We start from the raw sequence: 19,552 nt of genomic DNA on the forward strand, positions 1-19,552 counted from the left end.
TGACACACTTAAGGTTTGATGTCGTATTAGTAGAACTTGAATATGGAATGGAGTTCGAAGTTTTGTTCGAAGTCTCGGATGGGATCCCGGACATCACGAGGAGTTCTGGAATGGTCCGGAGAATAAGATTCATATATAGGAAGTCATTTTATAAGTTTGAAAATGATCCGGTGCATTTATGGAAGGTTCTAGAAGGTTCTAGAAAAGTCCGGAAGAAATCACTTTGGAAGGCGGAGTCCCGAAGGGACTCCACCTCCCATGGCCGGCCAACCCTAGAGGGGTGGAGTCCCAGGTGGACTCCACCAAGGGGGCCGGCCACCCCCCCCCTCATGGAAGGGTGGGAGTCCCACTTGAGGTGGGAATCCCACCTTGGGTAGGTTTCCCTACACATGGAAGGTTTTGGGTTGGGGTCTTATTCGAAGACTTGTAGTCCAACACTTGGGGGTTCCACCTATATAATGAGGGGCAAGGGGAGGGGGCCGGCCACCACAAGCCACCACCTTGGCCGCACCCCTTGGAGGCCGGCCACCCCCTCTCCCAAACCCTAGCCGCCCCACTCCTCCACCTCTCCCGCAACGCTTAGCGAAGCTCGGCCGGAGATCTCCATTGCCACCGCCACCACGCCGTCGTGCTGCCGGATTCAAGGAGGAGCTACTACTTCCGCTGCCCGCTGGAACGGGGAGTAGGACGTCGTCTTCATCAACACCGAACGTGTGACCGAGTACGGAGGTGTTGCCCGATTGTGGCACCGTCAAGATCTTCTACGCGCTTTTGAAAGCGGCAAGTGATCGTCTACCGCAGCAACAAGAGCCTCATCTTGTAGGGTTTGGAAATCTTCAAGGGTGAGTCTCGTTCATCCCCTCGCTGCTCCCGTCTTCTAGATTGCATCTTGGCTTGGATTGCGTTCTCGCGGTAGGAAATTTTTGTTTTCTATGCAACGAATCCCTACAAAGACGACGGCCGCGGCGAAGAAGAGGAACACAGACTTGGCGTTCCTGATGGGCGGCGGCAACACGGAACTGATGGATGAGGAGACGAGGAATTGGTACGAGGGACATCGCAGCGACATCCTCCGTCCTGCTCCGGCCAGTTCTTCGTCATCTCCGGCGCCTACCTCGTCGTCCTCACCTTCTACGACGTCGACTGCCGCTGCTTCAACGTCGACTGCGGCCGCGGCGTCGGCCACCGCTTCGACCACGGCGTGTGACAGCGCCGTGCCAGACGGGACTGCCGACGCCCCTGTTTCAGTGTAATTTCCCTCCGATCGCCGATCTGTGGCTGATCCTTTTACCGATCGAATTTGTAGCGGGACGACGACTTGTTTGAATTTCGACTTTGTCCGCCGAACTCCGGGTGGACGACTAGAAATATGGTTCTCCCCACGAATTAATTTCGTCCAATCCGGCGGTAGTTTCGTTCAAATTTCGGCGTGGGGAGACCAAACGAGTGGGGATGCTCTTACCAGGCGCCAGAAATAACAAAACGCGCAGAACATGACATTTCCAGAAGCTATAAAATGTAGTGTGCTGGCGCATCCACAAATAAGTAAACATATCACACACATGAGTACATGACCGATTAGCGGCAGAGGATAGGTGACTCGGCCGGCTGGATGGGCGACGGCTGAAGGAGAGTGGGCATTGTCGATTTTCCGCGCCGGAGTCGGCTGGTAGGCGCGTCGAAGTCGCCGGAGGAGAAAAGGACAGAGGCATTCAGCGGCGATTAACCTCTGTTGCTGGTTCATCGGCCACTGCATTATTTTGAAACATATTCAAAAGAGGATCTTGACAAAATAACATGGAATATGATAGCAATCGTCAAATACCGCAGCTCCTGCTCCATATGACTAGGTTCCAACTAAAATAAGACATAAAAAATGTACCACCACGACCCAAACATAAAGAGTCTAAATAGAAAAATGGGAATATATAAATTACTCACAACAAGAGTACAAGAGGAGATTGACAATAGATTTTGAAAAATCACAAATAGACTGAGGAATTTGGGTAGTAGGCTAGTAGCAAGCTGAACACCAAAGAGGGCAGAAAATGTACAATATTTGAAATTTATTATGTAGGGGAATGGTATTTGATATTTTTGGAGAAGAGTGAGAGAAGTGCAAAAGCTGAAGCGGAAGCAGAGCACTGAGCACACATCAGGTAGTGATGCTAATCGATTCAGGAGGTCGCGCTTATTCATGCATACGGGACTCTCGAACATCAGGCGGTCAAGTATCTTGCATAATTATGTAGGGGAATGGTATTTGATATTTTTGGAGAAGAGTGAGAGAAGGGCAAACGCTGAAGCTGAAGCGGAGCACTGAGCACACATCAGGTAGTGATGTTAATCGATTCAGGAGGTCGCACTTATTCATGCATACGGGACTCTCGAACATCAGGCGGTGGAGTATCTTGCATTACCCCCCCCCCCCCCCCCCCCCACCCCACCCCCACAACACACACACACACACACAATTTTTTGATATTGGCAGGGGCTTTCAATTTCCAAATATTCTTCCACATTGGATGAGGATTCATTGACCCTAGAGGAACGTACTGAGAAAACATCATTCTTTGTGAGATGCCACACAACAAAATTATTTATATCATAATGAAGTGAAGGAATATACATGATTTGGCATGCATCAATCTTTCAAAAAGTCTTATCAATAAGTGCTTCATCCCACTAAACTGTAGTTGGGTTTATCAAGTCACACACCATAGTAATCACATTTTGGCATTTACTGGTAAATACTATCCGAGAGAAATTACTGGGAATCCATTTATGATCCTAAATATTAATAGAATCACATTTATCCTTTCTTCAAATTTTGGACACCACACCATATTCTTTGTCATGTAATCAGTTCTTTATTCTACATTTTGGAGATCGCCGGAAGGGAAGTACCTGGATTGAGGCACTCTTGCAAGCAGAGAATCTAGCTCCTGAACAAGACGATGTGCCTGTTTCTCTGGAAGGCAAGGTTAAAGAAGTGAATATCACAAAGTCCCGTCTCTCCCTCTTTCTTTGGGATACAAATTTTCCAAAAGAAAGTGCATCCTTCTTCGATTTGCATCATCACCCCACAAGTATTAGGACATCACATCCATGATTCCTTTGTAAATTTTTTTTTTTTGGAATCTTAAAGACCGACATCGCATATGTCCTTCCAACAATTAATACTCTTACAACCATTAATACTCTTACAACCATGATTCCATGATTCCATGATTATCTTTCCAACCATTAATACTCCTACATACTCAACCAAGAATTGAAAAGTACATGTTTCCTAGTAAGAAACTGACGGAGGTCATCAGAATTGAAGTACCTGGCTCAAAGCACTCTTGTACATAGAGAATCTGACTCATGAACAAGACGTCACGCCTGTTTAGCTAAGGGCAAGGTTAAAGCGGTGAATATCACGAAACCCCATCACTCTCTCTTTCTTTGGGATACACATTTTCACCACTCCAGCCAGTGCATCCTTCTTCGATTTTGCATCATCACCCCACCAATACTGGGACATCACATCCATAATTTATTTACAATTTTGTTTTAAAATCTTAGATACTGACTTTGCATATGTTGGTATATCGTGTGCTATCGCTTTAAAAAGTAGGGTGTGTCTATGTCTAAGTTGACTGAGATTTTCTTAAGTCTCAGTCACCTCATAAAAGTGCAACTGCAGTTCAAAGAAAAGTGCAACTCGTTACAGTTGCACATTTCTGGCAGAAAAGTGCAATTGCACTTTTTTAACAGAAAAGTGCAACTGAAGCACTTTTTTACAAGTGACTTAGACTTAAAAACTTCTGTTAACTGAGACATAGCAAAACCGTAAAAAGTACTTCTTTCCCATATGAAATAAATTTCTCTATCGAACCGTTAATCCTCTTACATAGTCAACCAATAATTGCAAGAGTACATTTTTCCTCGTAAGAAACTGAACGCACGTTGTTGAGCTTGAACGAACTCATTCCATTTCTGGGCCGTTGCTTTGCGCTGCACTCTCGTAATCCTGCGTTCCAAGCGATTTTACAAGGCGTCCACGCCTCTAGAATTTGGGTCATGGCCGGTACCGTAGACTTGACTTTTAATATTGTGAATAAATAAACCGTGATCAACGTCACATGCGCTTAATCAAGACTGCTCGAAACAGCCAGCCAACCAGAACATAAGGAAAAATCAGTCTGTCAAACAGACTTCTCGACAAGTTGGCTTCTGCAGCAGCCGTGCCAAACCTGTCCCCCTCAAACAAATATGCACCACTTACGTGCAGAAAAATGATTAGGAAGAAGATTTTGCAGTGGCAGACGCCAGAAGTTGTTTTGGATAGAATTATCTGCAGCTCACCAACTTTTTTTTGTTCAACATGTTTTTTTGGACTCACCCTTATGAGCGCATAATCATTCAACCCTCACGAGCATTTCCCATAGGCTGAGCCGGTATATTATGAGGTTTAAGAAGCCACCATATAGCCTCCTCGTTATTGGAAGAATGTTGCCGGTTAAATCCAGGTAATGCGATCACTCATGTTAAATCTAGAACCTTTTTTTGTTGTTGCACGGATCAAATCTAGTGGGTTCACTTTTCTTAAACATATGTTCAATCGGCGTGATTGTTATTTAATTTTTGTACTCTCTCCATTTATAAAAGGATGTCTAGATATGCATGTATGTAGACATGTTTTCGTGTATAGATACATGTATATTTTAATAAAGTTGGGACACATCATTTTATGACGGAGGAAGTACATTTTATATTCTTGTCCCGAGTAGCAAAAACAAACAGTTCCATAAACTTGGTGGACAATGCATGCGCCAATGCCAAAACCAGCGCTCTCGCAGACACACACAGCTGCAAAACACGTTGCAAACACATGAGTTTTTTTTTCGAAACACAACACATGCGCAGACGCTCACACATATAAATATACACTCATCCCTATGGATGCACGGGTGCACACGTTACTTCTATGAGAGTGAAGAATACTCCAACTTTTAACGAGACACCAAAGTGTTAAATCTAAGATTTGAACTATGATGGATTGTAGGTGCCACAACGCTGCTAACCATCCAATCACATATTGGTTCTCTAAATCCATGTGTTATTTCTAAATCACATGTCCTTTCCGTGTTAGTTTAGCCTCGTATCTTGCTTAGTACGTAGGATGTGGAGACAAATAAGTGCATTAGTACTATTTCTGTGTAAACCCGTTGCTGGCAGCAATCCATTGCCGGGCAGAAGAGGCAATAGCCAAATGGCACGTAACTACGCAAGTACTATCTGAATATCTGATACTGCTCCGCCAGATCATTGCGGAAATCATCCTCTTATCTGCGGTACGGCAGATGGATTGACCACGGAAAAGTTCAATGATTGTGACGCATCGTCAGCCGGTGGATATGCAGACGCAGAGGAAGAACGGTTTGATTTGGCGGCTACTCTGAATCCTACTCCCACAAACAATTTTCTTCAGAGATCAACGTTCGGTAGTAATCACGAACTCGACGTTTGGCGAGAACTTCCTGCCTGATTGAACAGTCATTTAACTGCCGGTTGAAACGCGACTTGATCTGACGACTGGTCAAAGAGAAATGAGTAGACGAGCTGCCGTGTGGGGACGCGCTGACGTGGCCGGGCGAGCGGCCGCGCGACATCGGATGGTGCCCGGAGGGGACAGACAGATAGATGCTGCGGACCAAGCTGCAGTCCATTTCCGAGTGCAAAGCCTGAAATGGAATACAAACCCTACCTCTTTTTTTTCTGGTTCCCTACAACTTTTCTTTTGGCTAAAGGCTTCAGATTTTACGAGAGAAAGTGGAGTTGGCGTCCACTCGAAAATGAACTCTGTCCGGTATCCAAAGCGCGTGTCTACTTTTTTTTTCCTCCATAGAAATGGGTTCTACTAAGACAGCAAGAAATCTACTAAGGGGTCAAAGTAACCGTACAAACATAGTATTAGTATAAAAATGTTAAAGTGTTGAATAAAAACTACATATATTGCCCTTTTTTGCCATCTCCTCGAGGAAAAATTTCAAGGCCATCACACACGATTTTTTGGGTCACCAAAATATGCACTAAGGGCGTCAATGCAGGCAGGATGCGGGATGAAGTTTGTTCACACTCTTCATTATTTCTAGCTTGAATCTTGAGTCACTTTTGCCTAAATCATGTAATTGCGGGACTAAAGCAGGACGCCACTTGACACCACAATATGCACCGCCAAGGTCCACTTTCTGAAGGGCACCGCGGATGACATTGGTTGGAAATCCACTACCTGGGGGGAATACTCGGCGGCTTCGGCATACAACACACAATGTGAAAGGCATGGTTAACTCTTACATACCTGAACCGGTTTGAAAGAATTGGGCTCCATCTAAATCCAAACTCTTTGGGTGTCTCACTCTCAATAATTGTCGCACGTATGGCCCACCGTCTTCAAAACCGTGGATGGCCAAATTGAGGGCGGTGCAAGCTTTGCAACCAAAAAGATGATACCGCGATTTACCTATTCTTTAAATGTCGTTACACAATCTGGACTGGAACATGACTGTCCTGGCTTGGACTGCTCACATTGGACACGTCGCTTTGGGCAAAGTGCATTTCGGTTAAGGAGTTGTGGAAGTCGGTCATCTGCACCAATGTCGCTAGAAGAAAATCCTTCGCATCTCTTGTCATGCTCACCACTTGGGAGATTTGGAACGAGCGTAACGAGAGGGTTTTCCACAGTGTGTCTACCATGCCTACGGTAATTATGGACCAAATCGAAGTAGAGGCGGCTCTATGGAGCGTTGCGGGTGTGAAACATTTAGGTTTAATCATACTGCGAGAGTAGACTTGTGGGTTCGAGCTGCTCGATTGTAATATTTGTGAAAATCGTTTCTTAATTAATGAGATGAAAAATCTTTTTCCCCATTTCAAAAAGAAAAAATCCGTATAGTTACATGACTCGCGCACATTTGAAAGTCTGGTTTTGACAATTATTTTGACCAACGAATACGTGAATTATGTGTAATGAAAGTAAATTGTTGAATTTATATTCGAATAAAGCTTCCACTAATATGATTTATGGTATTTTCTCGTGTTTTACTAACAAAAATAATAGTTAAAGTTAGATCACGCAAAACTAAGATGCCATATAATTGTGGATGGGTGGAATATCATCCTAGAGTCGAGAAGGCATTGATATAACAAATCTAGTGTAGAGGGCACATGTTTCGGTGTTCATTCATATCTAGTTTAGTGACAGAAAAGACAAGATAGCATAGAACATACCTAATTGTCGTAGCTAAGTTTTCTTTCTGTCGTAGCTAAGTTTTCTTTCTACCGAAAACCCATCTAGGGTTGACGACGCCAATCTACTTCACATCCGGCGGCCTTCGGGCCTCGGAGGCGTGAGGGACAATGGTCCCTCGTCGGTGGGGGAGTTATGGTTCTTCTTTATAGGCTGTTTTTCAATGTCTTATTCAAGATGATGAGGTGGCGGCTAATCCTGATGGTAGAATAAGGTCGTTCCCGACCTATGCTCACTCTAGTGGTGCGTCTAGCGTCAACGGATGGTGTGTGTGAAGGTTTGTGTTCGGTGGATCTCCTAGGATCTAGTACGTTTTCGTGTTTATCGATGTGGTTACATGTTTAGCTCTTCTAATCTAAGGTTCTCATCATTTGCAATGGTTGTTTCTCTACTGCGTTGGTCCTTTAAAAACTTAGCACGATAACTTTTCATCCATCTGCGGAGGTAGTTACATACTCGCACAATATCCTGTCATAAATTCCAAAGCAAATTTGCCTAGAGAAGAGGAATTCAATAAGGACTTCTCTGCAAAAAATGTTTTGACCGTGGACCAGGGACGCATGGCAGCTCCAGACACAATTTGTACCAGCGGTGCATATCTAGGACAAGTTTTTATACCACCTAAACACGTTTTGCAAGATGTTGTATGAAAATGCACATACAGTGCAAGTTCTTGTACTTATGATACAAGTACCTCTACATACTCCTACACGCACGAGATCCTGTTATAAATTTCAAAGGAAATTTGCCTAGGGAAGAGGAATGTGGATGGTGACGGATGAGAGGGCAGTAGCTCTGTCACTCGTGCTAGGGTCAGGCAAGATGGCGCGGGATCATACTACTAGGTGGGGGTACAGGGCCTACCATGCGGGCCCGGTAGCCATACGTAGGTCGTTTTCTCCACTGCCTGCCATGCCTGTTTGCGGTGTCAGCAATGAGACGAATCCGTTGACTTTAAGAGCGTTGCGTAGCAGCATCTCCCAACTCAACCTAAGGCACGGGGCCCGGTACCATCAATCTTTCATTTTGAATGCCAAGGCCTACTGCTACCGCTCCTCTTCAGTTTTAAAGCATTGTGTGATTTAAGTATCCCCTGCATAAGTGAGAGAAACATACCCCCTATTCTAATGAATAATAAAGCTCATTATTTTATATTAGTTAAGTCACAAGTAAAGTTGGACCAAAACTTAATTAAAACCTATGAAATGCACGATGTTGTATTGATATAGATTATATATTTTTGCTGTTAATGACATTTTGTAAAGACTTTGTTAAATTTTAAATAATTTAACTTTTTTATAAACAATATAAGCATTGTTCATTGGAAGAGAGGTAGTAATAGAAAAATAACTTTTTTATTCTTTGAGTGATGAAAACTCTACAATAAATAAAACTGACATTAAACTTTGAATTAGTAGTAATTAGAAAACAACAAGATACATAGCTACCCTAAATGGCAGCAATATTTTGTGGGGCAATTTCATCGGCTCATTCACTTGTTCTTAGCCAACTCCTACACCATTTGATTTGTGTCGTGATTTATGCAAATTATGAGTTGCAATAGAGTTTTGATGGGCATCATCAGACTGAGAACGAAGCTAATTCTCGATTGACTGAGGAATAGTTGAATCCTATTTTTGTATCTTATATATTTATGTAAATAAACTTGTAGAGTTGACGGAGAAAATTCAGTAAAACTACACCATATGTTCGTGGAGCAAGTTGTTGAGACATGTGTGAATGTGTAAACATTCGTCTTGGTATATTATCGAATTATTTGTGTAAACAATATGAGAAATTGATTGGCTAAGTTTGGTCTGGATTAACTGAAACGCAGGCTCTTTATTATCCTCGTGTTTTATGTGGTGCAAAGAGATGGAAGTTAATACCCTCCCTGGCAAAAATGAACCGACGGCATCCCGAAACGCAAGCGCACCACTCGTTTATTCCAAGCGCCCACGCGCGCGCGGGCCCACCTGTCAACGAAACCGGCGGCTCGCGACAGCTGTGCGCGTAGCGTCATGCCCACACCGCGCGCCGAACAAAGAAAAAAGAAAAGAAAACCGTAGATCCCGATGAAGGCGAAGAAGGTTGACATGTCAGCGGCATAGAAAGCCCAATCCGTGGTCGGCCGTCCTCCTCCTCCGGCTCGCCTTCTTCTTCTCCGACTTCCTCCGACTCCCTCGCTCCGCCACCGCTCGCCTGCGCTGCGCAACGCGACGGAGGGGGCAGGTGCGCTCGCGCCGGACTGACTGACCATTTCCGCCGTCTCCGCTCTCCACCTAACCTCTCCAACGCCCACCTAATCACCTCGTCAAACGCAAGGATCCAACAAAAGCCCGGACGAATTTCCATATTTGTTTTCTCGCTCTCTCTCTCTAGAAGGGTGGAGGAGAGGTGGTCCTCGCTTGCAGGGAGGCCATGGACGCGCCGGCGTCGGCCTCGTCGCCGGTCGAGTTCCTGCTGCGCCGCCCGACGCCGCGCAGGAGGCGCCTCCCGCTGGCCGGCGCCTTCTTCGCGCCCAGCGGCCTCTCAGGCGCGCCGCTGCTCCGCGCCCTCTCCTCCCTCGCCGCGGGCCTCCTCAACACACCGCGCCCACCCTCCCAGCCGCGGAACCTCGCGGCGCTCGCCCGCCGCCTCGCCCTCCTCGACGCGCTCCTCTCCTCGCTCCTCCTCCACCACGACAACAACGCATCCCCGCCGCCGCGCTTCTCCGACGCCGCCGACCTCTGCTTCCGGGAGCTCTACGTCGTGCTCTTCCGCGCCGAGCTGCTCGTCTCCCACGTCGCCTCCGCCGGCCGCGCCTGGGCGCTGCTCCGGGGCCCGCACCTCGCCGCCTCCTTCCGCGACCTCGACGCCGAGCTGGCCGTCGTGCTCGACGTGCTCCCCGCCGCCTCCCTCCGCCTCTCCCCGGACGCGGCCGGCCATCTGAACCTCCTCCGCGCCCACTGCAGCCGCCGCGCGCCGGCGCAGTACCACGACCCGGACGAGGCCTTGCTGCGGGACCGCCTGCTCGCCGCGCTGCACCACTTCGAGCTCGGCCACCCGCCCGACGCCACCCTGCTCAAATCCCTCCTCGCCAGCATCGGAATCTCCGACGCCGCCTCCTGCCAGGCCGAGATCGAGTACCTCGACGAGCAAATCCTCAGCCAGGAGGAGGACACGGACCTGCTCCTCGTCGGCGGCGTGCTCGCGCTGCTCCGCTACAGCCTCTTCTCCCTCTTCGACCCCGCCAACGCCAGGGCCGCCCGCTACTGGCCGTCGGCGGGCAACGTGCAGCGCCTTCCCTCCTGGGGCGGCAGCGGATGCGACGACACCTCCTTCTCGGTGCCCAAGGAGTTCTCCTGCCCGATCTCCCTCGACCTCATGCGCGACCCCGTCGTGGTCTCCACCGGCCAGACCTACGACCGCCCCTCCATCATCCAGTGGATCGGGGAGGGCCACTCCACCTGCCCCAACTCAGGCCAGGTGCTGGCGGACAACCGCCTCGTGCCCAACCGCGCGCTCCGCAGCTTGATCTCCCAGTGGTGCGGGGTCTACTGCTTCCAGTACGACTCGCCCGAGAGCAACGAGGGGATGGCCGAATGCGTCGCCACCGCCTGCAGCAGCAAGGCAGCCGTCGAGGCCAACAAGGCCACCGCCAGGATTCTGGTCAGGATGCTGGTGGAGGATTCCGACACCGCAAAGGCTGTCGCTGCCAAGGAGATCAGGCTGCTCGCCAAGGCCGGGAAGCATAACCGGGCATTCATCGCCGAGCTCGGCGCCATCCCGTTGCTCTGCAGGCTGCTCCCGTCGACGGATCAGATGGCGCAGGAGAACGCGGTGACGGCGCTGCTCAACCTGTCCATCTACGAGCCGAACAAGACACGGATCATGGAGCAGGAGGGTTGCTTGCGGCTCATCGTCAACGTGTTGCAGAATGGGTGGACTACCGAGGCCAAGGAGAACGCAGCAGCAACTCTGTTTAGCCTCTCCGTCGTCCATGACTACAAGAAGATGATCACCAACGAGCCAGGAGCTCTGGAGAAGCTGGCCTCTATGCTGAAAAAGGGGACGCCGAGGGGGAGGAAAGATGCGGTGATGGCGCTATTCAACCTCTCGACGCATCCAGAGAGCTCAAGCCGGATGCTTGAGTCAAGCGCGGTTGTAGCCTTAATCGAAGCCCTGAGGAACGACACCGTGTCAGAGGAAGCCGCCGGTGCTCTGGCTCTTTTGATGAAGCAACCTTCCGTTGTGCATCTTGTTGGGAGCTCTGAAACCGTGATCACCAGCCTCGTCGGATTAATGAGGCGAGGAACTCCAAAGGGCAAGGAGAATGCAGTGTCAGCTCTATACGAGATCTGTCGCCGTGGAGGCACGACCTTGGTGCGGAGAGTAGCAAAGCTTCCGGGGCTGAACACGGTAATACAGAACATCACGCTGACTGGAACGAAGCGCGCCAAGAAGAAAGCGAGCTTGATCGTCAAGCTGTGCCAGAGGAGCCAAATGCCGTCAGCAATGTCCCTAGGGACTAACTTAAGAGTGGTCGATCATTCTTTGGTAGGGAACAGCTCGCTGAGGCGCGCCGCGAGCTTTGGCAGCGGAGAGTTGTCGAACCCTGTTTCAATATCAGTGCCCGTGCCGTAGGTGAATCTGGCATCCCGGCATAATCTTACATCTGGCTGGCTGGCGAGTTTTGCCCAATGATTCTTTCATTTCATGCTCAGGATGAAAAGGTATACGAAATTTAATCCAAAGGAATTAATACTTGCGATACATCACGCCTGTGTCTGTCTGTCTGTGTGGGGGAAAATGTGGATAACTGGTGCCCATACATATAGTACTAGTCTACTAGATGTACATGTAGAGCTCCAGCTTGATGTTTTGTTTGCAAGCTTGGACATTGTTCCATTTTTGTTCAATTTATGGGGGAAAAAAGAACACAAACGCTACTTGTTGTAAACTACTGGGATAATAATTTGTAGCTTGTGTTGAGGTGTAACAATGGAAGGGAATGACAAATCATTTCATTGGTGGTATTGTACCATTGTAATAGAAAGTTGTAACAGAAAAACAGATTGAATATCAGGTAGCTTTGTAGAAGAAATCTGGGTGCCAACTTTATTTGTTCCCAAAAGGAGCTTTTGGAGATGAGGCATCTTTGTTCGCTGTCATGAGCCTATTATTGGAAGTGACCCTTCTCCATATATCATGCTCATGTAATGTAATGAAGGCGCTGATCTGGAAGGATAACAGGATCTTCAAGGGGACCTGCTAACAACAGTTGCATTGCTTTATGTTCTTGGTTCCCAGTCACCATCTTGGGTGTCCTTCATGGCAAACCGTGTGGAATACTGTGTTCCCTGGTGCGAAATCGCCTGTTTTTCGTCTGAATTATGGAGATCCACTTGTCTGTTTCCAAGTTGCAACCACCATGGTTGAAGACTTCTGTTGGAGGGACAGCTTCATTAGTTAGACAGACCCAAAGAACCATCCATCGTCACATATTTGCAAGATAATCCAGGTTTTATGGCATGGCCGTTTTGCAGCACCTGATGCTCTGATTAGGCGGGAAATTTGGCTGAACGAGTTCACATATGGGACGCAAATCCCTATCTGAAAAGGTTGCTGCGGTTCGCTTGATCATTATCTGCAGAAAGGTAACACAGCAACGCCTGCTGGTGTAAAACGTGCTCCACGATAATCTGTTTTTGCAGCAACTTTTTCGGCCCAGGGTCATATTGAAAACACAAAACGTGTAAAATCCTCAGCAGCTTTGTGCTCGAGGAAGACCTCGCCGTCCGTCTTTTCGCCGCGTTCACGAGATAAACCGGTTGCAAGTCCCCAAGTTGTTTCATACATGTCGCCCTGGGGGTGTCGTTTTTGAGCTGGACCCTGCGTTTGACTTGGGACTTGGGAGGGACAAGGAGAACTGGTTCTGAAATTTCTTCTATTCCAGGAGGGCGATGTGCTGGACTGGAGCATCTTCGTCGTGGAACTGGAGATACGTATCAGGATTATTCATGGCGCCGATTGTGTGGTTCTTCTAGTTGTGTTCGCTGACATGTGGATGGAGTCTAATGGCACCTGCCGACGGCGTTTAGAGTTCGACAGCATCATCCTGGAGAGCAACATGAAGTTGAGTGACCAAATACACAGGGCATTTTTCGTGCGGCAGAAGAGGATTATTCGTAGTCCTGATTTCGTGGTTGTCATAGTTCAGGTGGCTAGCATGTGGAGCCCAATATCACCTGCCGATGGCGCGCAGTAATCTGAAAGCATCATCCTGGTGAGATTGAGAGACCAAAACTGAGACCCTTTCGTATGTCAGAAGAGACGGGAAAAATAGCTCCTGGGATAATGGAGGTATTGTTTTCTTTTACAGCAAAGAAACCATTAGACATTGCAATTCGGAAGCAATCAGAAATGCAGAAGCGAAAGGCTGTGATGAGGTCATTCCATTGCCACGATTCAGTTTATTTATTTATTTTTTACTAGTACAAAGGAAAGAAAGTCAAACTGCTTAATTACTTGACCCCCGAGATAACTTGCTAGCATGCGTTTCACACATAAGTACAGGAGTTTCGTTTGTATGGGCTCTCGTGCATGTTTACTCCTGAATTTTGTACTGAAGATCTGAATAGCTCCTGGGATAATGGAGGTATTGTTTTCTTTTACAACAAAGAAAATATTAGACATTGCAATTGGGAAGCAATCAGAACTGCAGAAGCGAAAGGAAAGAAAGTCAAACTGATTTTTTTTGAACTTCAGGCAACCTTTTTTTGCGGGTAAAAATGAGCTTTATTATGCAGAAAGGGTTACAAGACGGTCGGAGCTGAAGGATTTCATCAGGACCCCGAACCTAACCATGTGAATCACAACACGGTCACTTGTAAGAATAGGAATGAGGAAGAATAGGAACTCCAGAAGCGGAAGGCTGTGATGAGGAAGAAAGTGTTTCTAGCACACGAGCATCAGTGCTGTCGGCCACGTGAAGTTTTGTGCACCGTTCATTTCCTCTATCAGTCCATCCAGCTGGTTGCATTCTGATGGTACAGGCACAGTTTATGTACTGTATATCTGCACGTATAGCTCTAGACGAGCAGTATTATTTTAGGTGTTCATTTAATGTGTTCGTGTAGTTGTGCGAGTGGAGCGGCAGCATGCTGCCATTGTTGTACAGTCTTAGGCTGGTGCCAACGCGGGCGGGTGGCGGGGCGGTACCGCCCGGGGCGGGGCGGGAGAGGGGCGGGAGGCGGGCGGGACGAGAGGGAGGGGCGCGGCGGGGGCGCCGGCGCTAGCGCCCGCTCCCGCCCGGCTGGCACCCGCGTTGGCGGCGAGAGGGAGGCGGGAGAGGGGCGAGAGGCGGGGCGGCGCGATGGCGGGGTGGGCGAGAGGAGGGGCGAGAGGCGGGGCAACGCGGGCGAGAGGTAGAAGAAGACGCGGTGGTCGGTTTTTTTCTTTTTTTCTTTTTTTCTTTCCTTCTTTTATTCTTTAAATGTCAGTTTTTATTTTATTTTCTTTCCTTCTTTTATTTTCTTTCCTTTTTTTACTCTTTCAGTTCAAAATACAAACACAAGTACACACTTGTCATATAGGCTATTTAGAAAAACAAGAAATATAATTTGTATTTTTATTTATTATGTAATTTTTAATATTTATTATGCAATTTTATTAATTATTATGTAATCGGTAACATTTTAAGTTGAATAAAATAATTTCTTGCATTATTTTGAATGTCTAAACAAAATCGAGTGAAATAACTTAATGTGGAAAAGAAATGGTGATGTGGAGGAGAGAGAAGTGAGAGTGGGGACTATAGCCCATGCATTGGCAAGATGGGGTGAGAGTGGGGTGAGAGTGAGAGAAAAGCTGACGTGGCGGGGCGGGAGTCGGGCGGTGCATTGGCACCAGCCTTAGACTAGTCACAATAGGAAGTATCATATAGTACTATCATGCACATGATACTAGTTTATGATACCACTTCCACAATGCATAGTATCATAATATGGTATCATATTTATGTTATATTTAATATTTTGTAGAATCTCAATGCAAATGTGTGTACATGATGTATTTGTCATTAAGTTTTCTAGGTGTATGTGTCATGATACGGTATCATATTATGATACTACTCTCATCTCTCACCTCATTAATTGATGTGACATATCAGATTTTTGCCAACATAGCATGTATGATACTACTTATGATACTCTCATTGGGGCTAGTCTTAACATTCGGTCAGTCCTAGACTATTTCCCAGCTCAAGGTTGTGTCGTTGCTCGGAGCACAATATAAATAATATTTTTTGTGCAAAATCACTGCTAATTATGTTTCCTTTACATTGAGTAAACATTGTTAATTCGGAAATGCACTTTTTTTAAATCTTGGGTGCATATGCTTATGCAAAAAAACTACATTACAAGAAAATGTGTGTGAAGAGCCTAAATTTGTATAGCTAGATTCATCTTAACACGTAGTTTCATAATATCCTTATTTGGTGTCACATATACAAAAACTGCAAATGGAGGCTGGCCGAGCTACATATAGCTCTTTGTTTTCAAAAAGTGAAAGTTATAGTTTCAAAAAAACAGATTTGTTTTAGATGTAGCTAATGATGCATGGTACAAACGTGGAAAATCTCAATGTAAAATTCTTTGTATTTTAAAATACACATAAATGACCGAATCTTACAAGTTTTATAATTTTGAAATGTGCACTATTCACTATACTCAGATCCACACATATATGTCATTTTTGTGTGGCCTAAAATACAACAAATTTCACAATAAGATTTTGCAAAAAAAAAAATCATCATCATTGGCTACATCGAAGATTTTTTACATATTTTTTGAAACTTATAAACATAATTTCCAAAAAAAAAAATTTAAAATAAAGGGGTACGTATAGATCAGCCTCCATTTGTCCACTCCTATCACATGTATTGCTATTTTTGTGTAAAGAAGTTGGTCAAATTTAATAAAGTTCTGCTTAGATAGGGAAGTAGTTCTTTATATGAAGCAGATTGTATTTATTTTTCTCACGAGCTAAAAATGGTAAGTAATACGAATTTTTATTTATGATCAAAGTTGTGCTCTCTATTTCCGTGCCCCTCTTTTTTTTTGAATTTTGATGTATCATGCGAATGTTGGAGAACAACTCGCTGACACATGTGGTTGTTTCGAAAGAAAATTGCAGGGGTTAATTCAAATTAAAATGCTCATGTACCGTGCAATTTTTAAAAACAATCTGCAGCGCAATTTCAAGGAGTATCATTTGTATTTTCTTCGTGGAATTGGTTAATGAATCTGCAGTTTACTTTATTTCTACCAAATTTACTTTGCCCAAAATTTGGATAATTATTGCCTGACCTCAAAAATTGGTGTTTTAATCGTGAAATAATTTATATACTTTGGTCTGTGAACTGAAATTTGCAAATGGAAAGTGAAGGTGCAGTGCACAATGAGGTATACCATTTGACTGAATAAATGGTCTGACACCTGAAGAGCAGGTGTGACCCATGTACCGCCAAGCATATGTCTCACCTAAAACCCTCTCGTATATCTCATTTCCAGCACTATGTATTCAATGAAACTCACTCTGGCAGAGGTATCCACACCAAAAACGAATGGCTCATAGAAACGCCACATGGCAGGATCATTGGTGCTCGAGTGCAAGAAATCTCCATCCGTGATGAGGTCATTCCATTGCCACGATCCAGCTTATTTATTTATTTTTTACTAGTACAAAGGAAAGAAAGTCAAACTGCTTCGTTACCTGACCCCGAGATAACTTTTTTGAAGCTGAACAGTGGCTCCACTGTGTATTTTCTCAATTTTATTGAAAAGGCAAAAGAGTTTACAAAATGAAAGTTGCTTGACCCCTAGATAACTTGCTAGCATGTTGTTTCACGCCTTTTTTTTTATAAAGCGTGGTTTATTACTCAAAAGTTTTTAAGCATTACATCCATGCTCTGCATAATTAGGATGCACACAGCCGTTCAAGTATCCAAAAAGAACGAATAAAATTATCCACAGAAGAAACTGAAAAGAGCGAACACGGCTAAGTTTCATTGGCCGCAAGACGCCTATTATGCAGCCATCCATGTTTAGAAATAAACTCTTTGGCCGTATTCTCCAACCGTGTAGACACCTCCGTAAAGAGGTCGCGATCCTCCAATCGTTGATGTGGCGACCATGAACGGAGCAAAGCCATAGAGCGGTAAACAACCTGCAAGTGGGAAGAGTTTTTATCATTGAAAACCTTGTCATTTCTACATAGCGAAAGCGACCATACAACATCAATCGCGTCCACCCTGATAAGCGTTTTATACCTACACTCCACCCTATTTAGCCAATTGCCAAAAATATTTGTAATGATGCGAGGTGGATATAAGGTATAACCTATCTGAATGATTGACCATATAGACCTAGTAGCCCGACAATTGAAGAAAAAATATTTTATTATTGTTAGATGTATATATTTGTCTATTGTAGTTTCCCCATATGTTAGGGGGCTTTCTGCATATGTGCACCTGTACATGTACTATATATTGTGGCCTTTGGCCCCCTTGTAATACAACACGTATATTTCCTAACATGGTATCAGAGCCAAAAGGAAATTGATCCTCTAAATTTCCGTGCCGACGTTGCTTGTTCCGTCGGCCCGTCCGTCCCTCGTCCTGTTCGTCCCGCGCGTCCTGGCTGCTCTTCGTCCCGCGTCGCTGATACGCGTACAGCACGCGACCGTTGGGAACCCCAAGAGGAAGGTGTGATGCGTACAGCAGCAAGTTTTCCCTCAGTATGAAACCAAGGTTTATCGAACCAGTAGGAGCCAAGAAGCACGTTGAAGGTTGATGGCGGCGAGATGTAGTGCGGCGCAACACCAGGGATTCCGGCGCCAACGTGGAACCTGCACAACACAACCAAAGTACTTTGCCCCAACGAAACAGGGAGGTTGTCAATCTCACCGGCTTGCTGTAACAAAGGATTAGATGTATAGTGTGGATGATGATTGTTTGCAGAGAACAGTAGAACAATTGCAGTAGATTGTATTTCAGATGTAAAGAATAGGACCGGGGTCCACAGTTCACTAGAGGTGTCTCTCCCATAAGATAATTAGCATGTTGGGTGAACAAATTACAGTTGGGCAATTGACAAATAGAGAGGGCATGACCATGCACATACATGATATGATGAGTATTGTGAGATTTAATTGGGCATTACGACAAAGTACATAGACCGCTATCCAGCATGCATCTATGCCTAAAAAGTCCACCTTCAGGTTATCATCCGAACCCCTTCCAGTATTAAGTTGCAAACAACAGACAATTGCATTAAGTATGGTGCGTAATATAATCAATAACTACATCCTCGGACATAGCATCAATGTTTTATCCCTAGTGGCAACAGTACATCCATAACCTTAGAGGTTTCTGTCACTCCCCCAGATTCACGGAGACATGAACCCACTATCGAGCATAAATACTCCCTCTTGGAGTTACTAGCATCAACTTGGCCAGAGCCTCTACTAATAACGGAGAGCATGCAAGATCATAAACAACACATAGATATAAATTGATAATCAACATTACATAGTATTCTCTATCCATCGGATCCCAACAAACACAACACATAGCATTACAGATAGATGATCTTGATCATGTTCGGCAGCTCACAAGATCCGACAATGAAGCACATAAGGAGAAGACAACCATCTAGCTACTGCTATGGACCCATAGTCCAGGGGTAGACTACTCACTCTTCACTCCGGAGGCGACCATGGCGGTGTAGAGTCCTCCGGGAGATGAATCCCCTCTCCGGCAGGGTACCGGAGGCGATCTCCTGAATCCCCCGAGATGGGATTGGCGGCGGCGGCGTCTCTGGAAGGTTTTCCGTATCGTGGCTCTCGGTACTGGGGGTTTCGCGACGAAGGCTATTTGTAGGCGGAAGGGCAGGTCAAGGGGCGTCACGAGGGGCCCAGATGACAGGGCCGCGCGGCCAAGACCTGGGCCACGCCGCCCTATCGTCTGGCCACCTCGTGGCCCCACTTCGTCAGCTCTCCGGTCTTCTAGAAGCTTCGTGTAAAAATAGGCCCCTGGGCGTTGATTTCGTCCAATTCCGAGAATATTTCCTTACTAGGATTTCTGAAACCAAAAACAGCAGAAAACAGCAACTGGCTCTTCGGCATCTCGTCAATAGGTTAGTTCCAGAAAATGCATAAATATGATGTAAAGTATGCATTAAACATGTAGATATCATCAATAATGTGGCATGG

The 19,552-nt window shown here is 46.0% G+C and overlaps 1 protein-coding gene across 1 annotated transcript; it reads left to right on the top strand.

Moving 5' to 3' along the window:
• Positions 1 to 9,361: 9,361 nt before the first annotated feature.
• On the top strand, positions 9,362 to 12,383 carry LOC127321065 (U-box domain-containing protein 4). The gene has a single exon (XM_051350105.2). The coding sequence runs from the start codon at positions 9,719 to 9,721 to the stop codon at positions 11,921 to 11,923; it is 2,205 nt and encodes a 734-aa protein (XP_051206065.1). The 5' UTR covers positions 9,362 to 9,718; the 3' UTR covers positions 11,924 to 12,383.
• The last annotated feature ends 7,169 nt before the right edge of the window (positions 12,384 to 19,552 follow it).

The sequence above is a fragment of the Lolium perenne genome, chromosome 6, assembly GCF_019359855.2.
Source record: "Lolium perenne isolate Kyuss_39 chromosome 6, Kyuss_2.0, whole genome shotgun sequence".
NCBI lineage: Eukaryota > Viridiplantae > Streptophyta > Magnoliopsida > Poales > Poaceae > Lolium > Lolium perenne.

Excerpts from the sequence above, each read along its gene's own strand:
- LOC127321065 (XM_051350105.2), top strand. The coding sequence starts at position 9,719 with ATGGACGCGCCGGCGTCGGCCTCGTCGCCGGTCGAGTTCCTGCTGCGC.